The 23,040-nt window shown below is 57.2% G+C and overlaps 9 protein-coding genes across 9 annotated transcripts; 5 read left to right on the forward strand and 4 right to left on the reverse strand.

Moving 5' to 3' along the window:
• Window positions 1-95: 95 nt before the first annotated feature.
• On the forward strand, window positions 96-2,614 carry HETIRDRAFT_443511 (uncharacterized protein; the record flags this gene model as incomplete). The annotated part of the gene is made up of 9 exons (XM_009544064.1): window positions 96-361; window positions 410-815; window positions 893-914; window positions 936-1,079; window positions 1,129-1,223; window positions 1,276-1,420; window positions 1,479-2,032; window positions 2,089-2,219; window positions 2,282-2,614. The coding sequence occupies 9 exons, from the start codon at window positions 96-98 to the stop codon at window positions 2,424-2,426; spliced, it is 1,908 nt and encodes a 635-aa protein (XP_009542359.1). The 3' UTR covers window positions 2,427-2,614.
• Window positions 2,615-4,286: 1,672 nt separating this feature from the next.
• On the forward strand, window positions 4,287-6,788 carry HETIRDRAFT_438301 (uncharacterized protein). Its single transcript, XM_009544065.1, has 14 exons — window positions 4,287-4,476; window positions 4,535-4,721; window positions 4,783-5,015; window positions 5,065-5,117; window positions 5,171-5,285; window positions 5,338-5,389; window positions 5,450-5,559; window positions 5,612-5,658; window positions 5,720-5,781; window positions 5,844-5,950; window positions 6,029-6,045; window positions 6,165-6,323; window positions 6,404-6,498; window positions 6,575-6,788. The coding sequence occupies exons 1-14, from the start codon at window positions 4,310-4,312 to the stop codon at window positions 6,575-6,577; spliced, it is 1,407 nt and encodes a 468-aa protein (XP_009542360.1). The 5' UTR covers window positions 4,287-4,309; the 3' UTR covers window positions 6,578-6,788.
• A 1,911-nt stretch (window positions 6,789-8,699) lies between these two features.
• On the reverse strand, window positions 8,700-10,696 carry HETIRDRAFT_60879 (uncharacterized protein; the record flags this gene model as incomplete). The annotated part of the gene is made up of 6 exons (XM_009543562.1): window positions 8,700-9,350; window positions 9,485-9,580; window positions 9,756-9,845; window positions 9,977-10,153; window positions 10,252-10,404; window positions 10,469-10,696. The coding sequence occupies 6 exons, from the start codon at window positions 10,694-10,696 to the stop codon at window positions 9,207-9,209; spliced, it is 888 nt and encodes a 295-aa protein (XP_009541857.1). The 3' UTR covers window positions 8,700-9,206.
• Window positions 10,697-11,442: 746 nt separating this feature from the next.
• HETIRDRAFT_470534 (uncharacterized protein) lies at window positions 11,443-12,413 on the forward strand (the record flags this gene model as incomplete). Its single annotated transcript, XM_009544066.1, has 4 exons — window positions 11,443-11,503; window positions 11,563-11,637; window positions 11,785-12,054; window positions 12,123-12,413. The coding sequence occupies 4 exons, from the start codon at window positions 11,443-11,445 to the stop codon at window positions 12,299-12,301; spliced, it is 585 nt and encodes a 194-aa protein (XP_009542361.1). The 3' UTR covers window positions 12,302-12,413.
• On the reverse strand, window positions 12,395-12,881 carry HETIRDRAFT_309932 (uncharacterized protein; the record flags this gene model as incomplete). The annotated part of the gene is made up of 4 exons (XM_009544067.1): window positions 12,395-12,427; window positions 12,488-12,607; window positions 12,660-12,774; window positions 12,832-12,881. 4 exons carry the CDS (start codon window positions 12,879-12,881, stop codon window positions 12,395-12,397), a joined length of 318 nt encoding a protein of 105 aa, XP_009542362.1.
• A 135-nt stretch (window positions 12,882-13,016) lies between these two features.
• Window positions 13,017-16,152, forward strand: HETIRDRAFT_32667 (uncharacterized protein). Its single transcript, XM_009543451.1, has 7 exons — window positions 13,017-13,166; window positions 13,284-13,587; window positions 13,690-14,009; window positions 14,127-14,537; window positions 14,602-15,013; window positions 15,093-15,561; window positions 15,678-16,152. Exons 1-7 carry the CDS (start codon window positions 13,091-13,093, stop codon window positions 15,948-15,950), a joined length of 2,265 nt encoding a protein of 754 aa, XP_009541746.1. The 5' UTR covers window positions 13,017-13,090; the 3' UTR covers window positions 15,951-16,152.
• Window positions 16,153-16,544: 392 nt separating this feature from the next.
• HETIRDRAFT_100841 (uncharacterized protein) lies at window positions 16,545-17,667 on the forward strand (the record flags this gene model as incomplete). The annotated part of the gene is made up of 3 exons (XM_009544068.1): window positions 16,545-17,001; window positions 17,071-17,266; window positions 17,331-17,667. The coding sequence occupies 3 exons, from the start codon at window positions 16,545-16,547 to the stop codon at window positions 17,665-17,667; spliced, it is 990 nt and encodes a 329-aa protein (XP_009542363.1).
• Window positions 17,668-18,434: 767 nt separating this feature from the next.
• HETIRDRAFT_115243 (Non-catalytic module family EXPN protein) lies at window positions 18,435-19,886 on the reverse strand (the record flags this gene model as incomplete). Its single annotated transcript, XM_009544069.1, has 5 exons — window positions 18,435-19,019; window positions 19,121-19,213; window positions 19,376-19,432; window positions 19,470-19,506; window positions 19,714-19,886. The coding sequence occupies 5 exons, from the start codon at window positions 19,884-19,886 to the stop codon at window positions 18,435-18,437; spliced, it is 945 nt and encodes a 314-aa protein (XP_009542364.1).
• Window positions 19,887-20,477: 591 nt separating this feature from the next.
• Window positions 20,478-22,830, reverse strand: HETIRDRAFT_310898 (uncharacterized protein; the record flags this gene model as incomplete). Its single annotated transcript, XM_009544070.1, has 9 exons — window positions 20,478-20,806; window positions 20,863-21,041; window positions 21,099-21,556; window positions 21,613-22,045; window positions 22,099-22,277; window positions 22,346-22,364; window positions 22,427-22,565; window positions 22,637-22,686; window positions 22,778-22,830. The coding sequence occupies 9 exons, from the start codon at window positions 22,828-22,830 to the stop codon at window positions 20,478-20,480; spliced, it is 1,839 nt and encodes a 612-aa protein (XP_009542365.1).
• Between the last annotated feature and the right edge of the window lie 210 nt (window positions 22,831-23,040).

Here is a 23,040-nt window from a genome sequence, read left to right on the forward strand (position 1 = left end):
ATCTGTCACGCGATTTGTTGGATGATGGGCTCCCAATACATCGGGAGGGAGACCGTCTAAATACGACTTGTCACTGACGAAGTACACTTCTAACCATGGCCGATGCAGGCCGTCGCTTTACCATGCAGCCTCCCAACACAGATCTTCGCTCTGGTATCCCTGTACCTATGTCCACTGCGAAGAAGCCAGGATCGGGCATGCGACTGTCCACAGCTGGCCCAGCTCTCCGAGGACTACATCCTCCAAATGCTATGGCACCTCCATCCACTAACCCGCGACAATCTATGTACCGCTCTCAGAACATGAATCCACTGCTAGCTAGTGCCTCAAAGCCCAGCTTTGGACGGACACCACTTACCAGGTGAGTCGCCTTGGATTCTCTCATGTTCTTGATGTCAATAACTTGCAGTAGTGCACGTCGAGGATCCATGTGGGGAGGAGGCATGCCCCCGCCACCAACCTCCCAGGTTATCAAGGATGTTCGTCCACTTCGAGAGCCCCAGTTTCAGAGCAAAATGCGCCAAGATGTTTATAATTGGCTCCGGAGCACATCGTATGATATCTCGATGCGAACATTGACGAGCATCACTGGGAGAGATTATCGCGGTATCTTCAATCATCTTGTTTTGATGCTCGACGGAAATTATCCTTTCGACCCCAATTTGAAATTTGAAGACGAATTTATGACCGCACTTAAGGCCCTTCGGTACCCTTTTGTTGGCCAGCTTAAACCCATATGGCTTGCAGCACCAGCTAGTATGGACTCATGGCCCGCTTTGCTGGGTGTTCTACATTGGCTGGCCATGCTATGCAAGGTAAGTTGATGGCCTGTACGCCTCGACAAATGTAAGATTTGACGATTGCTATTTCTAATGCTTCCTTTTTACGGTAGGGTAGATTAAACTATTTGGAAAGTATGCATTGGACGCTTTTAGATTCAAGTGAGGTGCCAGAGGAGTTTGATGATGAACATCACCATCACACACTCGCATTCGAACACTGTAGCGAGGCCTATGAAGTCTTTCTGTCCGGTGTTGACGATTATAGTCCCCAAGAGAGAGCATTGGAAGCTCGATACAGTGAGTGGCAGTGTAGATGTCCTTTTCAAGTTGCTATAACAAAATCTAGAGAAGAAGAACGAACGAGTCATCCAGGAACTAGAAGAGCAAAAGGCGTTGCTAAAAGAGGCTCAACTGGAGTACGCGAAGGCCATGTCAGAAGCGGTCAGTGCTTGTTCCAAAACGGCTTGGTCCATCTGATGCGTGCCACCCACAGGCACCAATCGAAAAGCTAAAGAAAACCAATCAATCTTTGAGACGCGATCGAGAGAAGTTTCAAGAGGTCATAATGCGGTGGGAGATGAGGAAAAACAAGCTCATCGACTATATTGCTCAGGAGAAGGCAGAGTTGGCAATGAGGGGTAGGTTCATCATCGCAATCATCCTTCGGATGTCCCACGCTGACTGACAATCGTGCAGCAAATTATCTGGAGGAGCTGAAAACGGAGCAGGGGAAGCTGAGTGATATCGTAAAGGAACAAAATCTATCCCCCGAGGAAGTTATCCGGATGAACACAGAGCACGAACAGCTTTCCCGAAATCTAGAGGACCTCAGACATAGGATAGCGGAATCCAATAAGGTCATATTATCTCTCGAAGTCACTGTCACGAATCGTGGTTCTGCTGCGGAGGAGGCTTTAGACGCCTACACGAATCTGCTTTCCACCCTCGGACTCTTTCCGCCATTACCATCACCGTACGAGGATGTCGACTTGACATTGGAATTAAATACCGCAGCATCAAATCCGCAACAACTACTATTGGGCGCGGATCTTCGACGTGTCATCAAACCTACGTTGAGTGGAGTGGCAGAATCAAAACGCATCGAGCGTGCTGGCCTAGAAAGCGAGCGAATCAAGGTCGACAATGAGCTTGATCAGCTGGTGCTAGAGTGCGAGAACTTGGAGGAGGAGATACACCAAATCGAGAAGAAGGTGGTTGCATTGAATGAACAGGCTGAAGACCTTCGAGAAGTGAGTCTTCTTATTACTCGAAGTGGTTTCTCACCTTTCTGCAACTCGACGTTTAGGCTGTTCAACAAGAGGCACACGTAAGCAACGCTGAGGCTACCCGGCTAGAAAGAGAACTTGCACAGGCCAGAACCGCTGCCCTAGCCAATGGTGTCGGTGTGAAGTCTCGTCTACAAGGGCTACAAATTGCGTGGGTCTCTTCTTAATCCTCGATGGTTGCGTCGTCATTCACGTTACCCGCATCCACATCAGATATCGAGAGCAAGTGGAGAAGACTGCTCGGTTGAAGGATGAGACTGTCCGAGCTATCGTCAAGAACAGTAGCGAAATTGCTGTGTTCAAGGAGTCTATCTCGCAGCAACTCAAGGATCTTCGCGACTTCGCAGAAGCAAACTAATATATTTTATCATTGTGTTTGTATATGCCTGAGTGAGCCTGGTTGCCTATCGTTCTGCACCACCTATCCCTATCGTCTTGTATTAACCTATGTACGCCATCTAATAACCTTCATCACTTGCTTGAGTTGTTTTATAGAAATTGTCGTATCCTCCATCTTGTGTTGAATGTGACATCTTTTAATTCTCCAAACTGCAGTCGCAGGGCAAGGGAGCCCCCCTTGACAGTGCTGTGTGTTACTCGTCGTTGATGCATACTGTGTATGGTTGTCGGATCATGGGCATTTATACCCGCTTTGTTCTCACCCAGAAATCTGAGATCCGAATTGTGAAGGAGAAGGTACGGTCAAGTCAAATTGCACTTATAGCGAGTGGAATTGGGTCTTTGCTGGTTAATGTTAATTATCTGACTGTTCTGGCTTGACATGCCGAGTTTGATTTCAGCTTGCCATGTCTGCAGAGCACGCGTCCCTTCAAAGCTCTGTCTGACATGTACCCTGTCTTCACAGTGTCGGGCAACGCAAAACAAACTGCTCCGGTTCCACTGCTGCGGCACGCCCGGTAGACCCGATATACCGAAACTTCTCTGTCATGGAGGGCGATCGGTTGGACACATCCAGCTGTTATTCAACGTGCAACTCGCGGCATCCTATTCCAACTATACGACATTCTGTGATGAAACTCGTCCGTTGAAACCGCCGACGGAAACTTCTTCCAATTAACGAGTATCCTAACGTCATTGTACAGCTTCAGCGCGCTATGGAAGCTATCTCGAGTTCAACCTTGGCATCGGTGCGAATGTAGCGTTTACTGCGCCGGCAAAGCGTTATGAAGTGAAATTTATATCACATCTAGAAAATTTGCCCCATACTATGACAAAATATCTATCCTAATTGTTGACCAACACAGAAGATATAGCCGTCTTGTGTAGAGCAAAATAGGTGCTCAGTGTGGCTCATTCATATCGAACCTCAAAGCTTCAGCGGGATTTGGAGCGGACATGCAAATGGTCCGCCCGGTGAGTTTCACACCACTGGCATTGGTTCGTGAGCCCGTCTTGCTCATAATTAGAAGGGCGTGAGCTATATACCCATGGTGCCGTTGCTCCACACTCCGGACTGCGTGTGTAATATCGGTCCTAAGCAGCTTCCCGACAAAAGCCACCTATGATGAGAGCCGCACCCTAAAATCGACACCTTTTGTGCCGTAAAATGCACGATATCGCGGCCGACACTGGATTTCTTCGTAGGCAAGTGATCGATACAATTCCCAATGATATATTGAATTCGTAACGTTCACTGATAGAGACAGAGCTCATCTGCTGTAGTACGAAGGCCAGCCATGAGAAAGTGACACGCAAGTATATCCCGCAACAATGAAGTAGTTTCCCAGTTGTTGCGAGGCCAACACAAGCTTGCCTATAGGTGTGGGCAAGTATAGGTTCGCACTCGCACGCGCGTGGATCATATCACCCTGTAGGAAGTTGCGTTATAATTCCTCGAGGAGTACCTGGCTCGGTTCCTTTGCGATTGAGAGATTCTATCCGCAGACATGATTCCCGGCTTTCCCTGACCACGGATCCGGACTGTCCATGTCCTTGGATGCTCTTTTCTCCTACGCTTACACATGTACTTCTACTCATTTGCAGTATCTTTGTCCCACAGAACGATTCCCAAGTGTGGGCACTTTCTACGACATAAGAAGGGCGCAGGGTTCGCAATCTCTCTCGACGCCCCCCGCCTCCCGCGACAATCCTCTACGGCCTCTCCTTAGACGACATTCTCGGCTACCGTCATTTTAGTTCTCAATGTCTACCAACGTTGAAGGAACCGTTCCCGCCTATGATGATGCCGAGAAGGGGACGTTGGAGGTAAACCCTGAGCAGATGGCTATAGTGCCTCTCGGTTACAAGGGAAAGAGAGAGGACACGGCAACGGTTATTGCCAAGGAAGTGACGCCTGCACCAACAAAACTGGCTTCTAAGCCTGCAGGCAAGAAGAAGAAGAAGGTATCAAAGTGGATTCTCTGGCAGCTGTGGTTCAACACGTACCGGTTCGTGCTCTTGGACTCGTCTGAGGACCTGATTCTGACATCTCGAATCGCTTTGCAGGAAACTCTTCACCTTTGTCTTCACTTTGAACATGGTTGGCATCGGCATTGCTGCGTCAGGTCACTGGCCATACGCTATCAGGTACAATGGTGCTATGGCGTTGGCAAACCTGAACTTCGCCATCTTGATGCGCAATGAGCTTTTCGGCCGTGTCCTCTACGCGATTGTCAATTTCTGCTTTGCTAAGGTACGTCTTGCAAAATCTCACAGCTATCTCTTCTCAAGACACAAATTACCCACGCGTGTAGTGGTCTCCATTGTGGTGGCGACTAGGTTGCACGTCAGTTCTGCAGCACCTTGGCGGCATTCACAGTGGCTGTGCCCTTTCCGGCGTCTGCTGGCTCATTCTAAAAGTCGTCAACAACTTTCGCAATCATCAAATCAACCACGATGCCATCTTGGTTCTTGGGACGGTCACAAATCTCACTGTTATCATCAGTGCCTTGAGCGCATTTCCGTGGGTTCGTAACACGCACCACAAGTAGGCTCTTCCCACCACAGCATGTGCTTCGTTTCTGACATGGTCAAAGCGTGTTCGAGCGTCACCACCGTTTCGCTGGCTGGCTAGGACTTCTTCTGACATGTAAGCGCGATCAACCTAGGATTCTTCCTCGTAGGGCCTCACTCCCATGGCAGGGGTGTTCACAATTCTCGGTGACTCTTACAACGTGACTACCCGAACGTGGAACCTGAGCGGTATACACATTGCCCATCAGCAAGACTTCTGGTTTGCAATGGGAATGTCGGTCTTGTGAGCTGCGATTCCATTTTCTATGATGATCTCTGCGCTGACTTATTTTTAGCATCATCATTCCATGGCTGTGCGTTCGCGAAGTACCTATCGATATCGAGCTGGTAAGTGCTCACTAGAGCTCAGAAAGCATGGCATACTGAATCAAATCTCTAAAAATACAGCCGTCGCCCAAGGTAGCTGTGATTCGCTTTGAGCGTGGAATGCAACAAGGTCTCCTTGGCCGCATCTCTCGATCTTCAATCATGGAATACCATGCGTTCGGGATTATTTCGTGAGTAAATGTCTGATTCTACACGACCTTTGTTCCCACTCCATGTCTTCAGAGAGGGCACCCACGCGAAGTACCACTATATGATCTGTGGTGTGCAAGGTAGTCCCTTCATTATCCGCTTGTGGCAAGAAAGCCATTCGCTGATACACCTATCGAATAGGCGACTTTACCCGCAGTCTCGTCAACGACCCGCCAAAAACGCTCTGGACCCGAGAGCTGAAGGTATTGTTTCATTCCCGCTGTGGTCCCCCCCTCCCCACAGTGCTCTCATCGCGTCTTTCCAGTTTGCCGGCGTGTCCAACACTTCGAAACTGTACACTCGGGGCATTCGGGTATGCACCGGGACCGGTATCGGTGCTGCGCTGGCCACCTGCTTGCAGTCTCCCTATTGGTGTGTCCAACTTCAGCCTTCTCACGCATCCTCGGGACCTGACGCTCGTCTTCTCATCGTTCCTCCTCCCCGCATCAGGTATCTGATCTGGATCGGTGAGTCATTCTGCCTCTCTTCAGAGCCGTTGATCGAAGAAAGGAAGGACGGGCTCTATATCTGTGGGCATTGGAAACCCGGATTGGATGCTGATGCACCGGTGCCTATTCGTTCTCAGGTTCGGATATCGAGAAGACCTTCGGGCCTACCATTAGCGGGCTGATCCACCGCCATATTGGCCCGGAACGCCTGCTCCTGTGGGACAGTAGGGCCCGAGGGGGCAGACCCGACACAATGAAGCTCGTAAGGGACGTGTACAAGGAATGGCAGGCAGAAGGTGCGTCCATGGAAGTCATCGTGTCTGCGCCCCCTCATCCCTGAGACCGCGCCTACTCGATGCGTTCGCGTGTACAACAGTCGTGTTCATCACGTCGAACTATGTCGGTAATGCGGAGATTCAACAAGGGTGCAAGGAAGCTGGGATCCCTGCTTTCGGGACGCTGTGGGATTTCGTGAGTGGAACTTGACTTCGGCCTCCTCTAATCTTCCCATTTCTGACACCGTCTCCTTTTTTGTCCTTGTTGTCAGTGAGCTGCTTTCTTTGTCGCACGAAGCCCTGTATATATTTCCGATAGACTAGTTTGGCTCTGGGCACCATACGCATTATCACTCCACACACGCGCACACCTACGTATCGCACCCCCTTCTTACCACTTTCACGTCACTTACTCTATTCCGCGGAATTGCTTCTGAGCTGTTGTATTGTTGACGTTGACCACGACGAGCGGGACAATGGAGCGCCAGCGACGCAGCGGCTCGCGGGAACGCAGATGCGTTATTTTCATTCAGTCTTGGGCAACAGACTTTTTGTGACATGATTCTCCAAGTGAGAGGGAGGCCTGAGAACGCTCGAACGCTCTCTCGAGGGGCAGACGAGGCGTGGAGAATATCTTGACCCTGCCACGCGTCACGAAGCCGCGTACCTCGCTTGGGCTACGAATGAGATCGAGGATGGCTGTCATTGGACGAGAAGAAGATATGGTATACGTAGTGCGCTTGGAAATACGATGTGCGAATCGTGGAAGCGTGAGAGGTTGACGCCATGACGGGGAGATAAAATATGGGAGGGGGAGTCGGAGGCTTTTGGCCGCACGCCAATGCACACGAACCACTCGAGATGATGAGAACGAGATACTCGGAATGGAAGCCAGCCTGAGACGGGTTGTGGAGGAGATAAGTATGTCCATTGCATGGAAGCGACCTCACGGTCGTGATGATTGATTGGACGGACGCAATACACATCAGCTCCGGACGGGCAATCATGGTTCGTGCATCCCCGAGGTATAATGAACGCAGCGGGGGGCTGGATCTAATTGGACGATTGAAGACGATCAGGTGTTGGTAATATGAACTGGGGAGATGCCTGTGGCCTTGAGGCCTCGAAGAGGCTCCCCGCAGATACAGTCTGCCGAAGACTCAACGAAACTTGGTCCGAGTGAAGCATGCTCGCTGCGGAATGACTATGTCAACAGAGAGGAACCCAAGGACCATCCTATGACACTCGATCTCACCTCTCACGAACCCATTCGCGAATAAAATTGTCGCAGCAGGAGCCTGGAGGGTGGAAGAACGCGAATGTTCAATTTTCATCAAATTCCATTGAGGATCTCGGTCCTCAGATGAGATTATTGTAGCTACTTTCGAAACAACCCCGACCGAATCATCGTCTTTTTGGGTCCCGCAATCACTCTACAGAATGCCGGGCCTTTTACTGTGGTCTCCGCTCTGGATTCATTTTGTTGTCCTAGGGCCGAGTCGAAGTATAGACCTAGTTAGTCTCCGTGGCTGGCATTTACACAGAAGACAATCATTCTGTGCATAAGAAGACCTAGTCACATCTCGATAGTCGAGACTCGACAAGTGGTCTCGAAATCCTCCGTCGTGAACTGTCGTGAACCGCCCGGCCCACTTCTACCAGTGCCGGCTTGGCACTCAACGTTCAGTGATGCAAGAGAAAGAAAAAAGCAGTATGATCCAGGATCTCGATAATAGTAGCTGTGGAGTCTGGACCGGGCCTTGTCGGAAACGGACCAGATTGGACTAAATCCGGATTGAAATGCTGTCGAATGTCGGACCACGTTGGACGTTGGACGTTGGACGTTGGATATTGCTGGCAGCTGTGGCAATCGCAACCAAACTTGACTTCCAGCGCCCCGGTGTGGGTTCCGCTCAGAGCCGTCAGGCGCGTCAGAATGACGAGGCAGAGCCAGCAGCCACTCGGCACTCATGCGCGCAGTCTCAGTCCTCGGACAGCCTGCCACACGAACAATTTTATACTGTACGCATTTCCTTTCTCTTTTCCTTTCTGTTTCTATTTTTGTTTCTTTTTTTTTTTACCACTCGGCGCTCTGTACATGTCTCCTCGCGCCGTGACTCACGTGCACCGAACGCGGTTGTGAGCGTGAGCTGGGGGGTACAAGGCCCGTGGACGCTGCCATTCCGAGCTCACGTCTGGGCACAACCACTAAGCCAAGGCCAAGGCCACCCGACCACCCGACAGCACGGAGAGAGAAAATATATAAAGCATACAGCGCGGCGCGGCGCGCAGCCGCCCGGGGCTGCCCAGCACCAGCACCAAGCACCAAGCACCAGCACCACACGTCCCAGCTCGCGCGGAGCCGCTGCCCACACGGGTGACGGCGATCGACGGACAGACGCGGACAGACGGAGAGATAGATAGATAGATCGAGCGGTAACGGGGACTCACGACACGACGCTAGAGAGGGGGAACGCGATCGCGGAGAGGCGGACAACGTATAGACATGCGCGTGTGATAAGCGAGAGGGTACGTGTGTATCTGAACAGAGAGGTGCGAGAGGAGAGGGGAACGTGGATATGGATGTGGAAGCGCGGAAGAGGAAGAGAGATCATTATTTGACGGAGAAAGAGGAGGGGGAGATGTCGGGCAACTAACGAACAGATGAACAAACAGAGACGGAAGCAGACAGGCCCGGAGGCACCCCGGGAGAAGATACAGCGACAGCGCGCGGGATAGAGACGAGAAGAAACGGGATAGAAAAGAGACGGAGGGGTGGAGGTGAGGGGCGATAGGACGAATGATACACGAAAAAAAAGGAACAAAAAAAAGCTGAAAGAGAAAGGGAAAGAGGCGGCGGAGGCCGCGAGCGTCGGGTATGATGTGGGCGTGACGCGCGTCGCGCTACGTGAGGCAGTACGCCTCGATGACCTGGCCCGACCTGCCCATCCACGCCCACCGGCGGCCAGGCTGGATATGCGTGTTCGGCTCCAAGCGGAACCCGCGGCGCGCGAGCTCCGTGACGATGCGCGAGATGTTACGCGCGTCCTGGCCCGATGCGACGCCGCGAGCACGACGATCACGACCGGTCGAAAATCGGAAGCGGAACACACGTCAGAAAGGAGGCAAGGACGTCAGCGTGGGTGGACGGAGACGGGGACGGGAGAGGGGAAGGGACTGACGTCGATGCCGCTGTGCTCTCTGCCTTGGAATGGCGCGAGGCCGAGCGCGCGGAGCTGGCCCGCGATGTTCAGCGATAACCGCCTCGGTAATAACGGCTGCGAAAGGCACCCGTCCAAACACGACCGTTGTTCAAGGAAGATAAGCGTGCGTGCGTGCGTGCGTGCGGGAATGCAAACGTAAACGCCGGCCGTGTGTTATTTTTATTTTTATTTTTATTTTCAGAATATTGAGATAGGGGCCGGGCGCGCGAAAAGGGAAGACGAGACCGACCTTCTTCGTTTGCGCCATCCCGAACTGCCAATGGCTCACCACCCTGCGGACGTCCATGACGTCGCCTCTGATCCAGTGCGGCATCTGCATCTGTGTGCGAAGATCGCGTTATCGTAAGAACCCGAGCACGAGCTCGCACGCCGCCTGAGTTGGCGCCCAACGTCTCCGCAGACGTGGGTGCGGGGGCGTTTGTGGGGAGGGGGGGGGGAGTTGAAGCTCACCTTGGAGATGAAGCATTGCTTCACGACGAAGTCTCGTACGTCGAACGGGCCGTCGGTGCACCAGCAGAAGCGAACGAGGCGCTCGCCGGTGTCTGGGTGGATGAGGCCGTTCTTGGCGAGGAAATGCGAAAAATTCTCCGCGACCTGCGGAAACTGGGGCGCGTTGTCGACTTGTTCCTGCGCACGCGGGACGGGTGGGGGACGGTGAGAAGATGGACGAGAACGCAGCGGGAGGGTGTGAGGACGGGTGAGCGGTGGGGACGGGGGGTACTGACCTGTGTGATGCCGGTGAGGGCGGTGCAGAACTCTGAGAGTTTGGGACGCCAGGTGGGACGGACGAAGCTCCTGAATTCGTCGACAGTCTCGAGCGTGCTTGCGTGCCCGTTCTTCTGCTTGTCCGTCCATCTGAGGAGGCAGACGGGCCATTCCTGATAGACGGATATGATGAGAACGTTCCTGAAGCTTGTGGGGTGATCACGCGAGCAGACGCACGATGATCTCGTTCGGCCACTGGAAGTCTGTGCCTTGAAGACATGTAGCCTCTACGTCGAGGACGAGGAAGGCGTCGAAGGGCTGGTGGACGAAGGGGGGGAGGGGTTCTGGGGCTGCGACAGGGATGTCTGCGGAATCTGAGACGAACACGGGGGCGTCGTTGGTTGTTGCGGAACGGATGAAACTGGCGGGGAGTGGCGCGGGCCTCGCCTTGATGATGGAGAACATGGTGCGGAAGACGGAAGCGGACGGGGTGGAAGAGGAAGGGGGGGCCGGGGGGTGGTGTGGGAGATCAGCAGGGGACGTGTACCATCGAGCGAGGAGGAGGAGAACGGCGGCGGCGAGGAGGAGGATGTGTGCGGGTGCGGCGAGGGAGGGGGGATGTGAGAGAGAGAGGAGGTGGAAGGGCATCGGGCGCCCTCGACTGGACCGTCGCCACGGACGCGAGCGATCCTCTGAGGCTGCGACCCCGCCACCGCTAGCGCCCGCCGCGGTCCTCATCGGCTTCGGCCGGCACACGCCGCCCGTCCCTCCGCCCCCTCGGCGCCCTCCCTCCCCTCCCTGCCCACCGTCCACCGCTCCCCATGTCTCAGCACGGCGACGACCTCACAGACGACTTCGTCCCCGACGACACAGTAGCCCTCGACGACGATGGCGCTGCAGGCTCCCTCGTGGCCGACAACGACGACATCGGAAAGCTCCTCAGCGCAGACGAGGACGAGGACGAGGACGACCGCGCGGACGAGAAAAAGGCTTTGATGGAGAAGAAGCGGAAACGACGGGAGAAGGAGAAGGAGCGCAGGCTCAAGGTGAGTCTTTTCTGCCGTCCCCCGTCGCTCCAGCCCGTCATCCCATCCCTTCTCCATCCTCGCCCTCCTCGCCGGCTACCCCAGAAACGAAAGCTCGCAGAGCCCACCCAGGAGGTGTCAATCGCTGCCCAGCCCCCTGCCGCCTTGGCCGACTACCTCTCCACTATGCAGGCCAAGTCCTTCCCAAAAATGTCCGCAATCGAGCTCCAGGACAGGCAGATCCCCGGTGCGCCCCGCCCTTCTCCTGTGCCCGGCGAGGCCTTCTGATATTGACGGCGCAGGCAGAGTCCTCCATAGCGGACACGACCGCATGGACGGCATCGAGGAGCTTGGACGATCTCGTCCAATTTATAGTCCAAGGTGCGCGCGCCTTCCCGTCACCCGTTCAGACCCGTCCTCGGTCTCGGCGCACGGCACCCGTTCACGCGCCGTGCCCGTGTCCGTGTACATCTCGCGTTTCACGTTCTGACGCGCGCGCTTGCCTTTTCTTTTTATCATGGTGCGCAGCGGTACCCACACTGCACACGCGCCTGTCCCAGCGGACCAAGTCGCCTGGGGCACCCACGCTGCTCTTCCTCACTGGCGCGGCCTTGCGCGTCGCGGACGTGACGCGAACGCTCAAGAGCAAGACGTTGCGGGGTGAAAAAGGCGCCGACGTCGCGAAGCTCTTCGCAAAACACTTCAAGCTGCAGGAGCACGTCGAGTATCTCAACAAGACCAAGGTCGGCGCAGCGGTCGGCACGCCGGGCAGGGTGGGCAAGCTGCTCTGCGAGACGAGTGCGTGCATACCGTGCTTTCGTGCGCGCGTCGGAGGGCGCTGACAGGGGCGCTTTGATGTGTTGCAGATGCGCTGGCCGTGTCGGCCCTCACGCACATCATGCTCGACGTCAGCCATCGGGACTCGAAGTCGCGCTCTCTGCTCGACATCCCGGAGACGCGAGACGAGGTGTTCAAAACGGTGCTCGGCGCACCACAGGTTTTCGCCGCCATCCAGGCCGGGAAAATTCAGCTCGTGCTTTTCTAGGTTATTTCACGCCGTAATTCCCACACGTTGCATATGTCGGTTTGGCGAGGGTCATTATATTACGAAGTAGAACATAGTACGAGCAGGAGTAATCTAGAAGCCCTTGGGGTTCACTCTGTGCGTGATCTGAGGGCAGCATTGAGTATCAACGAGCGCTTGAAAAAAATGTGTGGACAGAGGGCGTACACGAGTGAATTTGGGCACTTTGTGGATGCCCTTTCGGTAGCCTCGTGCGTGAGGGGTGAAGACGGTGTACTTGTCCTTCGGGTCCATCTCGTGCTCTTTCGGAAGCTCGAGTGCGCTGGTCTGGAGCGAGTATCAGATATGCACGAACCGTTTCGGGTGCGAGGGGACACACCAGTGCGCTGCACTCGACGCCGCTCGCCCGCACGGCTTCAATAACCGCATCCACCTTCTTCAAGCGGGTTCTGACATTGGCTTTGCGGGTCGACGACAGGCGCCATGGCACTTTCCTAATGGCACGCAGAGCGTCATCGCCCCCGGACACGCACGCGAGGCTGTCCACTCACCACAGAAGACCCACATTGACGGGCGAGGTGGCCCTGAACGCGCCGAACATAGTAGCAGCGGGGAAGAGAGGGAGGAGTCACGTGTGGCCGCGGCCACGAAGGTTCGGGCAAGGTTCCCACGGGACGTAACGTTTCTTTCTGCAAGCTGCTAGCACAGACGCCAACAACGTCGACGATGAACGGAACCGTCGTCGTCTCAAACACCCCACCCACCCTCAACGGGCACGCCATCAATGGAGGCGCCAACGACAATGGCGCCATGCTCGCCCACGACGCACCGCAGGGTGCGATGAAGTTCACCAGTGGACTCATCCTCCCCCCGCCCGAAGTCAAATGTGCGTCTCTCTCCGTCTGCCGTGTCCGTGCGTTGTATTTACTCCACGCTGACAATTTTATCTCTGCGCCCCCTCCTTGCTCTCGTCCTCCCACCTTCTCCTGATGCGCGCGCACAGCCATCATCGACCGCACGGCGCTCTTCGTCGCGCGCTCCGCGAACCCGCCCCAGTTCGAAGACAAGATCCGCGAGAACCAGCGTCAGGACCCCAAGTTCTCGTTCCTCAACCCGGCCGACCCTTATCATGCTTATTACAGGCACCGCATGGACAAGGTCGTGCAGGGCGAGCTCGACGAGGACGTCGAGGTGAAGGAGGCCAAGGGCGAGGAGAAGGCGGAGCCCGCGGTCGAGGCCGATATCGGCAAGGAGCCGCCGCCGCCGGAGTTCATACTCGAGTTGCCGAACATCAGCGCGATTGACCTGTGCGTGTCTCCTTTGTTGGGTCGGATTTGGGCTCGCGTGGCGTGTCGGTTTGGGTGAGTCGGTGTGGGTGGGATCGCTGATGCTCGATTCGTCTGGTACAGGGACATCATGAAGCTCACCGCGCTCTTCACCGCGCGGCGCGGGCGCGCGTTCCTCAACGCGCTTTCCATGAGGGAGGGCCGGAACTACCAGTTCGACTTCCTCAAGCCGACGCACTCGCTCTTTGCGTACTTCAACCAGCTGATCGAGCAGTACACCAGGGTGCTGCTCCCGAGCCAGGAGACGCTCGCGCAGCTCAAGGAGCGCGCGGAGGCGGGCGCCAAGTGGAAGATGCTCGACGTCGCGCGGAAGCACGCCAAGTGGGAGCAGAAGAAGCGCGAGCAGGAGAAAAAGCGCGAGGACGATAGGGAGGCTGAGCGAAGTGCGTTTTCCACCCATCCGTCCCACTCGTCATCTCCGTCACTCCAACCGTGCGCCACGGGCGTCGCGTCGTGCGGATCTGCGTCGACGGACAGCTGACCGCCCGTCGCACCCACAGCCGCGTTCGCCGAGATCGACTGGCACGACTATGCCATCGTGCAGACGATCGAGTTTACCGCCGCAGATGCCGCGTCCGAGCTTCCGCCGCCTATGAGCGTGCAGGAAGTCGAAAACATGACGTTGGCGCAAAAACGCATGGCCGCGATGGTCATGGAGACGACCGCCGAGGACGTCGAGGCGCACCGCGCGCGCCAGGCTGCCGCCGAGGCCGAGGCCGCCGCGACCGCGACCGCGGAGGAGGACGCCATGGCGGTGGAGGAGAGCGACGAGGAGGATGCGGAGGTCGAGGAGCGGAGACGAAAGGACGAAGCGGAGAGGCAGAGGGAGCTGGAGAGAGCGCGGGCCATCCAGGCCAACTCGCTGGAGGCCGGTGGCCCGATGAAAATCAGGACCGACTACGTCCCGAAGAGTGAGTCCGAGCGCTCGCTTCGCTTGTTTGGTCGTGCTGACGAACGTCTGCTCGCGCTGCACAGTTGGCGCGAAGACCAAGGTCGCGATGACCACGTGCACGATCTGCGGGCAGCAGGTGCCGGTGAACGAGCTGCAGGAGCACATGCGGATCGAGCTGCTCGACCCGCGCTGGAAGTCCCAGCGCGACGCGCTCGAGGACCGCAAGGCGCAGGCGTCGGAGCTGCAGCGCGGCGCGAACGTCGTGTCGTCGCTCAAGAACCTCGCGCGCACGCGTGTGGACATCTTCGGCGCCGAGGCGGACGAGGAGCGGCGCAAGCGCGACGAGGAGGAGGAGCGCGAGCGCCGGAAGGAGCGGGAGAAGGTCGTCTGGGACGGGCACACGGCGTCCAGGGCGAACACGCTCGACAGGTACTCGACCAACGTCAACTTCGACGAGCAGATCGCGGCCATCCATCGCGCCAAGGGTCTCGGACCGTACGTGATCTTTGCTATGCAGAGTTAGGTCAGAGTATCTACTGACATCCTTGCGCCTTTTGTGTGTATGCATCCACAGACAAGAAGCCAATGCCATCGGCCCCGGTATCGGCCCTGCCGCTGCGCCGCCCCCGATGAATGCGCCGCCCCCTGCCGCACTCCCCATCCCTGCGAAGCCCATCGGCGCGTCGACCGTGCCCGCGACCGACTCGGCGTACTCCGCCGCCACAATCTCGTCGGGCCCGCAGCCCGCGTCGCTCTACCCTCCGCAGCCGCCACCCGTCATGCTCCCGCCGCTGCACTACCAGGGCCTCGACGCCGCACAGCCGTTCGGGTACCAGCCCCCGCCTCCCGGGCGCCCCGCCTTCAGCCCACCCGGCGCGGCGGGTACGCCCCCGGTCGTTGCGGGCGCCGGGATGGTGCGGAGCGCGGACGAGATGATGGACGGCGCGCCTGGAGACGATATGCCCCCCGCGAAGAAGCAGCGGGTCGCGAAGCTGCCGGGGGGACAGATGTACCCCGAGCAGGACTGGGTCAACATGCACCCGGTGCGTTTTTTTTTTTTTCTTCCTTTTTCGATCCCTCTTCCATTTCATTTTATCTTACTTTATCGTGTTTCAATTCCCTTGCGATGACACGGGCTCACCTCGCGCGTCCTCTCCAGCACCCGATCTCGCTTCAGGTGCAGATGCCGACGGACGCAGCGCGGCCGGAATGGAAGCTCGACGGGGCGGTGGTCACGGTGCACGAGCTGCCGCTCACGCTCCTCGTGTCGACGCTGCGCGACCGCATCCTCGCCGCGACGGGGAGCGCGGTGCCGGCGTCGCGCATCCGGCTCGCGCAGGGCGGGAAGATGCTCGCGAACTCGAACACGATCGCGAGCTACAACCTGGAGGACGAGGACCTGCTGGTGCTGAGCGTGCGGGACCGCAGGTAGATGGCGGATTGCTACGCGGTTTCTCTTTTTTTGGTGGCGCTGGTGTTGTTGTTGTTGTTGTTGTTGGTGGTGGTGGTGGTGTTTGTAAGGTATTGTTGCTGCTGTTTATACTCATTTCGTTATCTGTCTGCGATGGGAAAGCACCTCCGGGCGTTATTGCCCTGGTGCCCACTGCGGCGTGACTGCATGGATAACACTCAGGAGTATATATTCGTTCTTCGAATGTGCTACTATCCTGCATTCGACGCCATGCCAGCAGAATACATATGGTGGACAACAATGCTGGACATGATCAGTATGCTCCAGTACCCGATTTGGATTGGGGAGACGCGACGACTTGATCGGGACGCGTCGATGTTCTCTTGATCCTTGGGTGTGCCTCTACAACCTCGACAAACGCTACTTTTTTCTCTTCCGTTCCACATGGCCTCAGACCGGACACAGGCAGATGCTCGCTATGATTATTGCCCCTGCACACCGTGCCGCACGCATGATCCGCCTTTCATCCAGCAGCGCCGCACGATCCACCGACACGGCCAACGTGAAGAAATGAATTTGAGAGACAAGGCTCTGGCGACTGCAAGGGCATGAAAGATGTCCCTCAGGCGAGCGCCCAAGAAGCCGGATGATCCTGGGATACCGAACACGGGGAAGGGCTTTCGTGTAGGTAGAATGGGATACGTGATCGCTGGCGAAGCATCCGGTGGCCCTTTTCCCCTCACGCGAGCATCCAAGAAGCCAGATAATCCTGAGATGCCGAACGCGGGGAAGGGCTTTCGTGTAGGGAGAACGGGATACGTGATCGACGGTGAAGCATCGACGGGGCTCGGTGGGCCTTTACACCTCGGGCGAGCACCCAAGAAGTCAGACAATCCTGGAATGCCGAACACGGTGAAGAGCTTTCGTGTAGGGAGAATGGGATACGTGATCGCTGGTGAAGCATCCGGTGGCCCTTTTCCCCTCACGCGAGCATCCAAGAAGCCAGATAATCCTGGGATGCCGAACGCGGGGAAGGGCTTTCGTGTAGGGAGACGGGGACACGAGATCGCTGGTGAGCCTTTTTCCCCCCTCGAAACCTTTTTACATACATGGAGTAAACTAACCTCTCACATCTGAACAGCACCTATGCATAAAAACGCCGCGACAGAGGGCATATATGCGCTCAATCAGGGCACGGACGCCGGCACCGCCGAACCCCGCGACGAGGCCTCTGTCGCGCCCTCCTTAGACGGCGGCTCCCTGTACTCGCTCTCTCGCTCGGGCTTACCGTTTGCTCCCGCTTCGGCAACTCACTCGGACTGCAACCCCAGCGGACTGTTCGACTCCCCGGGGCACGCTTCCCCACACCCTGACGGTGCGGAGTTTCTGGAAGCCTTACAGAGCCTTATACGAGCTCGAAAGCGACCCCCTTAAGTATCAGACAAGCGAGAAACTCTTGGACTCTTTCTTGAACTCTGGCTCTGGCTCTGGCTCTGGCTCTGGCCCTGGCTCAGCCTGGCTCTGGTTATCTCGAGGCCATCGACTACAGTGCTCCTCTCTCGCCCCGGCGGTCGACGGACACACGCTTTGCCCAGAGCGCCCAGACTCTGCTCAGCCCAGCAACTCAGACACCCGCAAAAAAAGCCAAAACACGCAAAAAGCATCCAGACCTTTGACTCCACCCGAGAACGACAACGAACGAACGCGGACCGCAGCCTTGCTCGACTTGCCCATGTAGAGTCCCGGTACTTACTCGTATGTATGTCCCCACGGGCCTCCACCCGGCCCCAGATCCTGTTCCGCGGGCGCACTCTCGCACAGTTTTTCGCGCTCACCTCACGTCGCCCACAGAAGGACTCTTTCAAGGGCAGCAGGCCGCACACAGCCGCACGCACGCACACGCAAGCAAGTCACCACAAACATCGCCATTCCAATCCACCCGCGCTCGACGCCAGCGGAATACACCAATCAGCGACGCACCAGCAACAACAAATAACAGCCAAAAGAAAAGAAAAGAAATAAAGAAAGAAAAAAAGGCAGGCCACCTGGCGCCAACGAGGGATAGGATGGGTAGTGGTCATGCATCATGGGTCATGAAAACGATAAAGTAAAAGAAAAAGTAAAAGTTTGGTCAGGAAAAATAAAATCGGAAGCACAAACGCGATGTCACCCGTGTAGTAGATCCCCCATACGACCACAAAGAACCCGCCGCAGCAGCTGAAGGGACGTACAAGCGAAGGCAAAGAGAAAGAGGAAAAAAGGGGAAAAAAAACCGGGCCGCCCGAGATCGGCGCCCCGGTGCGCGTAAGTAATAAGTAAATAAACTGTGAGATCGTGTTGGGTATATAGAGAGGCCATACGTGCCCGCCAGAGGTAAATATGCGACGCGTTAGAATTTGTCTAAGTAACGAGGAATGTCCGTCCGGGAAGGAGCGTTATTGTCCGCGGCGATACACATATTCGACATGTGGCGACGCGGGGGCGCCTGCCCTCTGCGCTCGCGCTCTACAACGCGGCGCCGCCGGCGATGATGCCGCTGAGGCCAATGAGCGCCTGGTTCGCGACGTCGAGGCTCTCGGGGTCGCCCGACGTGCTGGAGATCGTCCCGGTCGCGACCGCGAGCCCGCTCGCGACGCCCGAGGACAGGTCGAGCGCAGTCGTTGGCACGGCGGACGGGGTGGACGACGTGCTCGGCTTCGCGCTCGAGGTCGTCTTCACCTTCGTCGTCGACGGCGTGGTGCTCGTCGTGGACGGGACCTGCGAGGTGGACGTCGGGGTGGGCGTGGGCGTGGGCGTCGGAGTGGGCGTCGGGGTCGGGGTGGGCGTCGGGGTCGGGGTCTTGGACTTGGACGTCGTCGTCTCCGGGGGAGGGGGCGAGCTCGTGGTGGGCTCGGGCTCGGGGGTGGTGGTGGTGGTGTGCACCTTCTTGGTGGTGGTGGGCTCCGGATCGGCGGTGCTGGAGGAGACGGTGCCGCCGCCAGAGCCGTCGTTGAAGTTCCAGGTGCCAGTGAGCACGCCGACGGACTCGTCCGCAAAGTAGTCGAACAGGCCACGGGAGAAGTCGAGGCCGCCGTACGGGCATCCAGGGCACTGCAGACGCCAGCGACGCGAAAAAGGCAGGAAAAAAAAAAGCGGGCGTGATGAGAAACGCGACGAAAGACAGGGAACGTCAAACGACCGAGCGCGCGCACCTCGTCGGTGATCTGAGCCTGGGCTGACTTGCCGTTGACGCTGATGGTGATCATCTTGAAGCACTCGGGGCCAGGGTAACCGCCGCCATATTGCTACGACGGATCAAAAATCAGCAAAGCCGGATCACGACCCTCCACCCGCATGCATGTCCCAGCAAGGACAAGCATCGAGGCGCGGGGCTTGAGGGGAGGAGGCGGAGGGAGTAAGGGAGCGAGGGGGGAGCGAGGGAGGCGGCGATAGCGAGGACGACTCACGATGCTGTTCAGCGCGACGATCTGGCGACGGGAAAACACAATGAGCGACGGCGCCCCCTATTACGCGGTCGAACCCAAGAAAACAGGCACTCACGAAGTCAGAAGGCACATTGGTGATCCCACAGGCACCGCTAAAGACAAAAAACCGCCGCCGTCAGCCGTGAACGCTTCAGCCGCCAGCCGTCGACGATCGCGCCCCAAGCAATCCCATCACAGCACATGTATATCACAGCACAGCCCAACGCCGCCCAAGCCCAAGCCTTAAGGAGTAAAACCCCACAGCGGGCGGGAACACATAGCGAGAGCAAAAAAAAAAAAAAGTCAGGGGGAACACTCACAGGCCGACGTCGTAGAACGTGAACCGAGCGTTGGAGAACCGCTTCGCGAGGTCCCCGCGCGGGCGATGCGCGATATCGCGGTGGCGACGGGCGCTACCGCCGTGTCCCTCCGCCGCGACGAACGGGAGGACGAGCGAGAGCAGCGAGGCGCTGAGGAAGGTCGAGGAGCGCATGGTCGTAATAAAGCAGGTTACTGTGTGCGTGTATGTGTGTGCCGACCGACGCCGAGTGGAGCGGGTCTGATAAGGAGAGGGTGGGTGGAAGGAGAGTCGGAGAGCGAGTGAAGGACTGTTGTGGCTAGAGACAAGCCGTCGTTGCGCGAGCGTCAGAGGAGGGGGACGCGAGGAGGCGGGGAGGCGAGAGCGAGGCGGTGAAGGTGGGAGCTGCAACCGTCCGTTTATGGAAATCGGATCCGTTGCCAGTCGGGCTTTCCTCCCCGTGCGCTCTCAGCTGGCCCCACGTGCGCCGTCAGACAAGAAAGGCCGACTTCATCCATTGTTCAACGGCATCGCTACACATCCAATCTCGTGGACGTCGCCATGAATACAGTCGTAATGACACGCGCGCTTCAAAGCCGTACTACGTATGAGATGCATCAGCGTACAGGATGGAAAAGTGTGGAGGGGGAGAACAGCGTGGGTAGCGAGCACACAACACAAGCAAGGCTGAGAGAGAGAGAGGACAAAGGACAGAAGAAACTGTGGAAAGGGAAAAAAGAAGAGCAATCCAGGGAAAAAGAAATGGCTTTATTTTTCGCCCATTGCTCATCGGATGCCCGCCGTCGCCTTCTGCAGCGCACGCTTGATGCCCAACTGCGCCTTGCGCAACTCGTCCGCCGTAGAGTCCTCGATCTCGAGCTTCTCCAACGCCCGCGCGAGCTCAGCCTCGACCTGCGACTTGGCTCCGCGCTTCAGCTTCATCCCGATCTCGGGCGACGTGATCGTGCCCTCGACCTGGTGGATGTACGCCTCCAAGTCAGACTTGGCTTCGTGGCGCGCAGAGAAGTCCTTGTCGGCCTGCTTGAACTGCTCAGCGTCCTTGATCATCTGGTCAATCTCGGCACCCGAGAGACGGCCAACAGAGTTGGTGATGCCTAGAAAAGTAGAACAACGTTGGTAAAAGCTCGACAAAGTCTGCGGAGTTACGCACTGATGGACGCCTTGCGGCCAGAGGCGCGGTCCATGGCGGAGACCTTCAGCAGGCCGTTGGCATCGACCTCAAAGGTGGTGACAAGCTCGGCCTGGCCACGGGGCATGGGAGGGATGCCGTTGAGCTCGAACTCGCCGAGCAGACGGTTGTCGCGGCACTGAGTGCGCTCACCCTCGTACCTGTCCCTCGTCTGTCAATGTCAAAACGAAACAAGGAAAACAGCTCGCTGGACTCACACAGGGAAGGTGACCGTGGTCTGGTTGTCCTCGACGGTCGTGAACACACGCGACTTGTTGGTGGGGATGGGGGTGTTGCGTGGGACGACGACACCGAAGACATCGCCCTGCATGGCGACACCGAGGGACAAGGGGGCGACATCGAGGAGGAGCAGGTCCTGGGTCTTCTCGGACGTCTGGCCGGTGAGGACGGCAGCCTGAACAGCGGCGCCGTACGCGACGGCCTCGTCGGGGTTGATGGACTTGTTGAGCTGGCGCCCACCGAAGTACTCCGAGACGAGCGCCTGGATCTTTGGGATACGCGTCGAACCACCGACAAGGACGATATCGTCGACCTTCTCGCGGGGGATCTTGGAGTCCTTGAGGACCTTCTCGACGGGCTCGATGGTCGACTTGAACATCGCAGCGTTGATCTCCTCGAAACGGGCACGGCTGATGTTGGCGGAGAAGTCCTCGCCCTAAAATAGTCGATCAGACACGAACGCGTGGTAAGTTGAAGCATCGAGTAAATTACCTGGAAGAGCGAGTCGACCTCGACGGTGGTCTGGGCAACACTGGAGAGCGTGCGCTTGGCACGCTCACAAGCGCTCCTCAATCGCCGGAGCGCACGGGGGTCGTCCGCGATGTCGAGCTTCGTCTTGCGCTGGAACTCCTTCTTGAAGTGCTCCAAGAGGGTGTTGTCAAAGTCCTCACCACCCAAGTGGGTGTCACCGGCGGTAGCCTTGACGGCGAAGACACCGCCGCTGATGTTGAGGAGCGAGACATCGAAAGTTCCTCCACCGAGATCGAAGATGAGGACGTTGCGCTCGGTCTTCGATTGCTGGTCGAGACCGTATGCGATGGCGGCGGCGGTGGGCTCGTTGATGATACGGAGCACGTCGAGGCCAGCAATGGCGCCGGCGTCCTTGGTCGCGAGACGCTGCGAGTCGTTGAAGTAGGCAGGGACACTGCGACGAGGGTTTAGTCTCGCATCAAGAATGATTGAAATATGGGAACGCACGTCACGACGGCCTTCTTTACGGTCTTGCCGAGCTTGGCCTCGGAGATGTCCTTCATTTTTGTCAGCACCATGGCGGAGATTTCTTGTGGGCTGAAGGTCTTGTCCTCGCCGAGGTATTGGACCTTGATCAGAGGCGATCCGTCCTTTTCGACGACCTCGAAAGGCCAGTGGGTCATGTCCTGCATGGCGAGCGCAAAAAAGGGTGAGCGCCGGCGACGCAAGGGATATGCGACGAAATTCAAGTCACCTTCTTGACATCGGGATCACTGCGGGGTGGGCGAGGCCGATGAGATACGGCCCGATCGAGCAGAGAGCAAGGAGGACTCACTCGAATCGGCGGCCGATGAGACGTTTTGCGTCGAAGACGGTGTTGCGGGGGTTCATCGCGGCCTGATTCTTGGCGGCATCGCCGATCAAGCGCTCCTCTGCCGAGAAGGCGACGTACGACGGGGTGGTCCGGTTACCCTCTGCAGGATGCGAACACGTTGAACATGACGCTCGCAAAGAAAAAAAGAGGAATGCGAAAAAAAAAACTGACGGTCGTTGGCGATGATCTCGACACGGTCGTTCTGCCATACACCCACGCAGCTGTGGGGAAAAACGCAGAGATGAGCGGTAGATCCCACGGGAGGGGAGAGAAACGGGACGACGGAGCCCACGGGGAGAGAGAGGAACTCACGAGTAGGTTGTGCCGAGGTCGATGCCGATAGCGCCGTCGAATGCGTCTTCCATTTTTTTATAGGGCGGGGAGGGGGATTTGGAAACGGCGAGAGGGAGAGAGAGAGAGGGGCGGGGACTGAGGGAGGAGAGGACGAGCGAGGACGTCGACCGGCGACGAAAAAAAATCGATGATGCTGACGTAAGCGCACCTCACGCTCTTGTGCGCACAGCCACCCTCGCCTTGACCCTCGCCTTGACCCTCTCCACCTCCTCGCCATCTCC

Source organism: Heterobasidion irregulare (assembly GCF_000320585.1).
Source record: "Heterobasidion irregulare TC 32-1 unplaced genomic scaffold scaffold_02, whole genome shotgun sequence".
Lineage (NCBI taxonomy): Eukaryota > Fungi > Basidiomycota > Agaricomycetes > Russulales > Bondarzewiaceae > Heterobasidion > Heterobasidion irregulare.